Source organism: Gekko japonicus, unplaced genomic scaffold (assembly GCF_001447785.1).
Source record: "Gekko japonicus isolate JY-2015 unplaced genomic scaffold, Gekko_japonicus_V1.1 scaffold903, whole genome shotgun sequence".
In the NCBI taxonomy this organism is placed as follows: domain Eukaryota; kingdom Metazoa; phylum Chordata; class Lepidosauria; order Squamata; family Gekkonidae; genus Gekko; species Gekko japonicus.
Genome location: NW_015174300.1, coordinates 561,746 through 570,867, shown reverse-complemented (window position 1 = coordinate 570,867; position 9,122 = coordinate 561,746). Strand labels below are relative to the sequence as shown.

Here is a 9,122-nt window from a genome sequence, read left to right as displayed (position 1 = left end):
CATAAGCCCATCTTTCTGATTATAATTAAACCTTCATACAAATAACTAAGTATTCTTGGCCATGAACTGTAACTAGAGTCTATCATTTAGGTACGGGGAGGGGAAGTGTGAAAGTATCCCATATATTGACAGTGAAATTTTTTTAAAAAATCATTCAACACAAAGGCATTTCCCAACCCCGCCAATATGTAAGCATTCTTAAAAGGATATAAAATAAACTAAGATAATGTAATGTATTGGAGCAAATCACTTTGGTCTAGAAAAGTCTGGCCATTCATGTATCAAATAGTTCTTCAGACATAATAGTTCTGTAAAATATGAAAGCTTAATATAGCAATATGTAAGCTAAGTTGATTCAACAGAAGGCTTTTTACACTGCCTCATCTCTTCTTTCAGATTAATATTGTAAACATCATCTAAATACCTGAGAATGCTTAACTAAAGGAAAGCTAAACATAAATATTTGTTCAGTCTTCCTATCTTAAAAATTATTTTGAAAAAGTAGAGAGCAGTATGTTGCTGTTATTTTGCCATGTATTTACTTGTGCTGTATTAAGGGGTACTCCAGCTAAAACACACTCCTAACTAGCAGCAGGATGGAAAGATGCAAGCAAATGGACAGAGAGAAACTGGCTTAACTATGTGTTTGAAATTATTCAGGCAGAGATAATCTTCGAAACTAACCAAGACAAGCCGTGGGAAGAAAAAACAGCGACAATTCAAGAGAAATGGACCGTATACTGGAGATGGATGGAAGAAGAACAAAGGAACGACGTTCAGTGGAAGCTCCAAACACTATGCCCCTGGCTGAGAGAAAAGGACTAAAAACAATAGACTGGGGGAGGGGGGGAGGATGGGGAGAAAATGTTGGAAAATGATGGAATAAGAAAATGTATAATCAGAAGAAAATAATAATAACAATAAAAATATTTATACAAAAAAAAAAAAAACACACTTCTAACTTTCCACCACCAGCTGTGTGATGTTATTGCAAGCAGTTTCTAAAAGCCAAGGCTATTTCAAGCATCACAAACAAAGTGAACATCTTAATTTTCCTCATTAAAAATACTCTGACTCTTTGAAAAGCCTGAACACGTTTTATTAAGACTATCATTCCTCAGTTACAGACGATTTTCTGGGCCGGAGAACAAGATCTTTGACTGAAGCAGTGAGTTCTTGGAGTTCTTTTCGGATTGCTTCTGTGCTCTCTTCCACATCCAGGCTATTATCCAGTGAGTCATCATCCCCTTGCCCAATCTTCTTATTTTGACTTATCAGCTGTTTCACTACTAAACTCTGATATTTGACAAGACAAGAATGCTGATCCTGGTAAAAATAAACAATTAAAAGAAATGGTTAATAAGGACATCTATCTGAAGAGTTATACTCTCTTGAATCCAGCACATCTGGATACTCACTAAGATGTGTATTTTTGTAACATAGTTTGTGAGAAAAATAGAATCAGAGTAAGGGAGGCTGTAAAAAGTAAAAAGAATTCCTTTAAGCAGTGGAAAGCTAGTCACAGTGAGGCTGATAAAACGGAACACAGGCTATGGCAAATAAAATGCAAGTCTGAGGTCAGGCAGGCAAAAAGGGAATATGAGGAGCATATAGCAAAAAACGTAAAAACCAACAATAACCTGATGGCACTGGTATTTCTGGCCACTGTGTGACACAGAGTGTTGGACTGGATGGGCCTTTGGCCTGATCCAACATTGGCGTCTCTTATGTTCTTATGTTCTTATGCCTAAGTGACATAAGATGATGAAAGCTGTATTTTAAAGCTAAAGTGGTAATTAATTTTCAGACCCTGTCTTGTAGGGACTAAAGTTGAATTTTGTTGACAATGAGAGCTATTAAAATAGCATGCAGAGGTACTATAGCCTTTGAAATGGTGCATTTTGCTGCCAGCAGTAAAAGAGCCCACACCACACAGAACACATATTCATAGTTAACATTACAAAATTCCTATCTTAAGTCACTTTTCATATTCAGTGGGTAATCTTCCAAACTTATCTCCCGAAGTTAGTTTATTGCTATTACCCAACCAATTCCATCATATTGGGGGGGCGGGCGGACGACGACTATTAAACCAAAGAAACAAATGCAAAGATTTAGTTATTTGAAAAATAAAAGCAACTACTTCCTTATCTTATGTAAACAGGAAGATAGATTACAGAGTAGAAATTCCAGTAAACCCCCCCCCCCACACTGTTGGTCTTCACTATAAATACCTCTGGTATCTTAGTACTTAAGAAAGTAATTATCTGTGGTACACATCTTCCTGGTGCATGAAGCATGCAGTGAGTAGAGAACTGGAACAGCAAGACTGATGTCAGATGGAGAACAAGGGCTGGATCTTCTGTGACTTTCAGCTGTTCAACAAGAGCTTGTCTGTGTTGGAACAGGATTTGCCTAAGAAACAGAACGTATACTTAAAACAGGCTTTCATCAATTTCATTTCGTGCAGATTTGGGATAACAGCAAATACATTTAAGAGACAATATGGCCTAGTGGACACACTGGAATTGAATCTGGGGCTCCACAGTTGAAAATGCAGCTGTGTGATATGCTTTCTTCTGGGCAGCACTCAACAAGAAAATCTCACTCAGGCTCACATTCCTCAATTTGTACCGCAGTGATAACAGCCACTTACTCTTGCATTACTTTGTTCCTTAAAAAGAACCATAAAGAATAACTTACTGATGCTAAACTGCCAAAAGCCATGGTTGTTACCAAATGTATTACTCTAAATACATTATTCCAAATACTTCTGAGCTGCAATGACGTTAAGGCCAGGTGCTAGCTGAGTTAGTCTGTTACAGCAAAATTAAACAGGACTCTGGTGACACCTTCACTAGGAGGATGAGCTCTGACTCACAGAACCTTATGCTGGAATGAATTCTGTTAGTCTATAAAGTGCCACTGAACTAATGATGGTAAGGAGCTCTATTGATTTGGGACATCTGGTTATTAGGGCCAGCACTGCAATTCAGGATGTCCAGCTTGTGCTGAGGAATACCCTGTAAAAAGTACTTATGACCAAGATGCATTAGAGAAGCTGCTGCATTTTCCTGACTAGTTAGAGATGGATCTTTAACTCTTCAGTTGCATACCTTGGACTAATTCTCACTATTCAAGCACTGCCCAACTGATCAATCACAGCAGAAGTTGTCACAAATAGCAGTAAAGCGTGTCAATTTTCCAGAGGACAGTTATTCCAGCTGAAATATCTCCTCATAAGTTTTGAAGTATGATTTTTGCCATTTTTGTTTAAACAAGCCACCCAATTCTCTCAGCCTCTAATACAATATCCACAAGCAGCAACTTTTACCCATCATTAGTGAAGCATTTAACACACTCATGTGATAGAGACTTGCACCCTGTTAGTGTTTAATGTTACTTTGGCTCTCCACAAGTATTTTTTAGACTAGGGAGTACAAAGCTTAAGATCCAGGTCCTGCTATGTGGTTGGGTATTTATGTAAAGAAAGACACATCCCTTAAGACTGATCAAGGGACACATCATGGCTGGAAACTAACAAAGAAGAACAAGTTAATAAGAACAGAAGTGGAAAACTGATTTTCTGGAAAAATTAGTTGGTATTAAAAGACAGATCTATTCTGCCTACTCACTCACCTTCCCCCTCTCACAGTTATGGCTGCTCTTTCATCATCAATAGCAACTACTTTTAAAAGCATGCCAAAAACCACTTTTTTTTAAAGCAATACCCCTAGCCTTGTTGATATTCATTGCAGTTTCTTTTTGTCCTCAAGATGACTACTGAGACCTCAAACTCTAATGCTCTACTCAGTTTATAGTATAAAGGGAGTCTGTGGGTTCTTTCCTGCCAGCACTTTATGGAGGTGACATGAATGGTACGCAGAGGCACTGAAGAGGGAAGAGCGACTGCATCAGTTTGTTCTTCATACCTTCCCTGCTTGGGCCTTGCCTCTTAATGCTGTAGGCGGGCAGAAGAGAGGGTTGGAGTGCTCTGCAGGGTGAGAAAAATGGGAACTTTCCTTTTGAGAGGGCAGAAAAGAAATTAATAAAATATATGGGTACAAAATTAATTGGGATCTGGATGGGACTAGATTTTAAGGGGAGAGAAGATGGGGGCGATTGTTGTCTGGGGCTCAGAAAACACTTCTGCTTTGTATCCAACTGATGACTAACTGCCAAGGCTGATTTTGCACAAACATAATATCTCTAGTTTGCCAATAATTACAGCTGTGGTTGTTGTTATTATTATTATTAGAGTTAATTACACCAGCGATCAGTATAATTCTTATTTATAATGCTTCAAAAATCGAAGCACTTACAAAAATTAAGGACACAACAATAGGCCCTAATTGCATGCAGGCTTACAGTCTACTAAGAAAAAAAAAGGAAAGGAAATGAGACACAAAAAGAGGGGAATGATGAGGCACAGGCCTGCGCAAACACGGTATGTCTTCTATGCCTTAAGGACATATAAACATTGTGGCAATCTCCTTTCTTACATATGATGACCTGAATGTTTTGGAAGTTACTGCAGTGAAACAGCAAAAGGCAACTAGTAACAGTTATAGAAGGATTCTCAACATAACAGTTGACTCCATGCACTACATTAATATACACACTGAGCCTTTAATGCAGCTCTTCAGGAACTGGACATTTCCCATTTTGGACATTCTGATGTGCTCCATGGCAACCAAATGTCTCAGCCAGGGTTCTAGTACGCATTTCATCATTCTAGTATGCATCAATACAAGTTGATGCGTTGATATTTATAGTGCAGGATTATATGCACATGAAGAGGAAAATCAAAAAGGGAAAAAGGTGAGAAAGCTTAATCAAAATCCCAGTCATGTGTTTTTATTTTGATGGTCACAGGTCACTGATTGACTTGGCATCTTGCTACAGTGCCATGACCATGACAGCTGTGCTGCAGGGGGAAAGAAGCAGCTTAATATTTTAGTGCTCAGACCCACTGGTATGCTCAGTTCTCCGTCTTTGATGAGTTCACCAAGACTATCGCTGTCCATCCATGTCCACCAGCCAAATCCTCCTGGGAAACTCAGAAAATCATTAGGGTAATTACCTGATAGTAAAAAGAGTTCTATGAATGGATCTGGGGTCAAGGAGGTAAACTTGGGATGGGTGGCACTGAGAGGGAAGGTGTAGTGGGAATGGTTCATCAGCAGAGGGGAGGTCAAGACATGTAGAACTCACACGTTTGAGGGCAGCCACCACTGATTATCATATTGCTGCAGAATCAGGGCTAACCCTCCAGTAAACAAGCAGAGAAATCGCTCCCATCATGGAAGCCCCAAAGCAAAAAATTGAATTGCAGGAGAAGTACCTTTCTTTCTTCTTATCCCCTCTTTTCACCATAATATCACAAGCTTCAGTGGCAGCATCAAGAGCAGAAACAAATTCTTCTAAGCTCTTAAAAACAACAACAACAAAATATTTAGGCCTTCATGTCCTTTCCGCTCACACCGATTCAAATTCTGGAGATTTCCCCAACACTCGAAACATTTCATTCATGCAGAAATAAAGAGTAGCCCATGGAGGGAGGAATCGAAAACAAGTGAATGAATTCAAGTTGCAAGATACAACAACTACATTCAATAACATTTGAAGAAAAAATATTAACTTGTTAACATTTAGCCATTTTATCAAACGCGATATATAAAACAAACAGATGAAACAGAGTAAAGTAAAATGACTTGCTGCTCATATTTGCAGCAATCAATTATTTATTCCTGCAATCAATTATTTATTCCTATCTGCTAGTCAAAACCCCCAAAAGAATGACTTCCCTTCCCATGAAGGTAAGTGTGTGGCCGTTACCCATTTGCAACATACTAAATGGATGTAAATGCAGCACTGAAAAGGGCTGAGGAGGGCTCACACTCTTTATTGCTATTAATTTCTAGAACGTTTTCCCAGTACTTAACAAGACTTCAAAACACTGTACAGTAGCTTACACTGAGATGCACTATGTTTCCTATGGCTAAATCAATACACTTCTAACACGAACGGGAATTTGTAGTTTCCAGTGAAAAACATAAGAACATAAGAGAAGCCATGTTCGATCAGGCCAATGGCCTATCCAGTCCAATATACTGTCACACAGCGACCAAAAACAAGGCACCAACAGGTGGTCCACCAGTGGGGCCAGACTTCTAAACCCCTCCTAGCGTTGCCCCTCAAGCACCAAAAATACACAGCATCACTGCCCCAGACATAGTGTTCCATCTATACGTTGCAGCTAATAGCCACTGATGCATCTCTGCTCCATATACTTATCTAATCCCCTCTTGAAGCTCTCTGTGCTTGTAGCCGCCACCACTTCCTACAGCAGTGAATTCCACATGTTAATTACTCTTTGGGTGAAGTACTTCCTCTTACCTGTTCTAAGCTTATTGCTAATTAATTTCATTAAGTACCCATGAGTTTTTGTATTGTGAGAAAAAGTATTTTTTCTCTATTCCATGCATAATTCTGTAAACCTCTGTCGCAGAAAAGTATTTTTTCTCTACCTTCTCTATTCCATGCATAATTCTGTAAACCTCTGTCGTCAGCCCCCCAATCGTCATTTCTCCAAGCTACAAAGCTCTTAACCCCTTTAAACCTTTCTTCTTAAAAGGAAAGTGTTCCTTCCACCTCCTTAATTTTAGTTGCCCTATTCTGCACCTTTTCCAATGCTATATATTTATCGAAGTATGGTGACCAGAATTGTACACAGTATTCCAAATGAGGCCACACCATAGATGTATACAGGAACATTATGATACTGGCTGATTTGCTTTCAATCCTCTTCCTAATAATGCCCAGCAGAGCATTTGCCTTTTTTATTGTAGTCACACACTGAGTCAACATCTTCAATGAGTTATCTACCATGACTCCAAGATCTCTCTCATGGTCAGTTACCGCCAGTTTGGACCCCACCAATGTATGTTTATAGTTAGGATTTTTGGCCCCAATGAGCATTACTTTGCACTTACCCACGTTGAATCTCATTTGCCATGTTGACGCCCACTCATCCAGCCTCAAAAGATCCCTCTGGAATGCCTCAAAGTCCTCCCTCGTTCTCACCACCTTGAACAACTTAGTGTAATCCACAACCTTAGCCACCTCACTGCTTACTCCCAACTCCAAATCATTAGTGAACAAATTAAAAAGCACCGGACCTAGTACCGAGCCCTGTGCTACGCCACTGCTTTCCACCTTCCACTGTGAAAACTGCCCATTTATACTCACTCTCTGTTTCCTGTTAATTAGCCAGTTTTTAATCCACAAGAGAACTTGTCCTCTTATCCCATGGCTGCTGCGTTTACTTAGGAGCCTTTGATGAGGAACTTTATCACAACCTTTCTGGAAGTCTAGTTTGGTGTAGTGGTCAAGTGCGCGGACTCTAATCTGGGAGAACTGGGTTTGATTCCCCACTCCTCCACTTGTACCTGCTGGATGACCTTGGGCAAGCCGTAGCTCTCATAAGAGCTGTTCTTGAAAAAGAGCAGTTTCTGTCAAGAGTTCTCTTAGCCCCACCTACCTCACTGGGTGTCTGTTGTGGGGAGGGGAAGGGAAAGGAGTTTGTAAGCCGCTCTGAGACACCTTTGGGTAGTGAAGGGCGGGGTATAAATCCAATCTCTTCTCCTCTTCTAGGTAAACCACATCTACTGGGTCACCCTCATCCACATGCTTGTTCATCTCCTCAAAGAACTCTAAAAGGTGAGACAAGGTCTTCCCTTACAGAATCCATGCTGATTCTTCCTCAATAGCTTTTGTTCATCAATGTGCCTACTAATTGTATCTTTAATAACAGATTCACCAACTTACCCGGTACTGACATTAGACTGACTGTAATTTCCCGAATCTCCTCTGAAACCCTTTTTAAAGATGAGGGTTACACTAGCTACCTTCCAGTCCTTGGGAATGGAGGCAGATTTTAGTGATAGACTGCATATTTTTATTAGGAGATCCACAAGTTCACATTTGAGTTCTTTTAGAACTCTTGGATGTATGCCACCTGGGCCTGGTGATTTTGTCAGTTTTTAAGATGTCTGTCAGTTGTAGGACCTCCTCTCATCACCTCAATCTGACTCAGGTTTTTTGACACCCCTCCTGAAATCAGCGGTTCTGGAGTGGGCACGTACCTCCCATCTTCCTCAGTGAAGACAGAGGCAAAAAAATGCATTCAGCTTCTCTGCCATAGTAATCCTTTCACCCCTTGGTCATTCAAGAGCCCCACTGCCTGTCTGGCTGGTTTTCAGTTTCTAATATATTTGAAGAAATTTTTATTTGTTGGTCCTTATGTTTTTTGCAATATGTTCTTCATAGTCCCTTTTTTCCTGTTTCACCATCAGCTTGCATTTTGGTTTGCCAAACCCTGTGCTCCCTTTTATTTACCTCACTTGGACTAGATTTCTACTGCCTAAAGGAATCCTTCTGTCCTTTTACTGCTTCCATTACTTTGTTCATTAACCATGCAGGCCTTTTTAAAGTACCTATTTGTACCATTCGTAACCTACGGTATACATGTTATCTGAGCTTCCAGTATTGTAGTTTTTAAAAGTCTCCAAGCTACCCGAAGGGATTTGACTTTCCTTATGTTTCCTTTCAGTTTCTTCTTTGCAATCCCCCTCATTTGAGAGAAGTTACCCCTTTTAAAATTAATGTGGTTGTGCTGGTCTTCTTGGGCAACTCTCTATTTACATAAATGCTTCACTGTTCCCAACTGGTGTTATCACGTTTATATTTCTCCCCAGGCCTTGAGCATTACTTAAGACAAAGTCCAGGATTGCATCCCCCCAGTAGGTTCTATTACCATTTGCTTCATGGCCCAGTCATTGAGAATATCTAGAAACCCAATAAATGTGTGGCTAGTTAAAATGACCTATTACAACACAGTTATTTTGTACAGCTGCTTTCCTTGATTCTTTTGCTGATGTGGTGGGTGATAAACTCACAGAGTTGAGCTTCTTTCTAGTCTTACTATTTTCACTCATAGTGTTTCTGTAAGTGACCATTTCTCTTAGATTCTCAATTTTACTGGACTGTATACCCTCTCTGACTTACGGAGCCACTCCACCTCCAACCCTTCTCTCCCCATCCTTCCGATATAATTTATA

At 39.9% G+C, this 9,122-nt stretch overlaps 1 protein-coding gene across 1 annotated transcript in view; it reads right to left on the bottom strand.

Moving 5' to 3' along the window:
- Nucleotides 1-997: 997 nt before the first annotated feature.
- The window catches only part of UFL1 (UFM1-specific ligase 1), a 41,597-nt gene continuing 33,472 nt past the window's right edge, over nt 998-9,122 (bottom strand). Inside the window, exons 17-19 of the mRNA XM_015424101.1 lie at nt 5,345-5,430; nt 2,235-2,415; nt 998-1,326 (exon numbers count right to left, since the gene is read on the bottom strand). Coding sequence (XP_015279587.1) covers nt 1,111-1,326; nt 2,235-2,415; nt 5,345-5,430 — 483 coding nt within the window. The 3' untranslated portion in view covers nt 998-1,110. The remainder of the gene's footprint in view (nt 1,327-2,234; nt 2,416-5,344; nt 5,431-9,122) is intronic.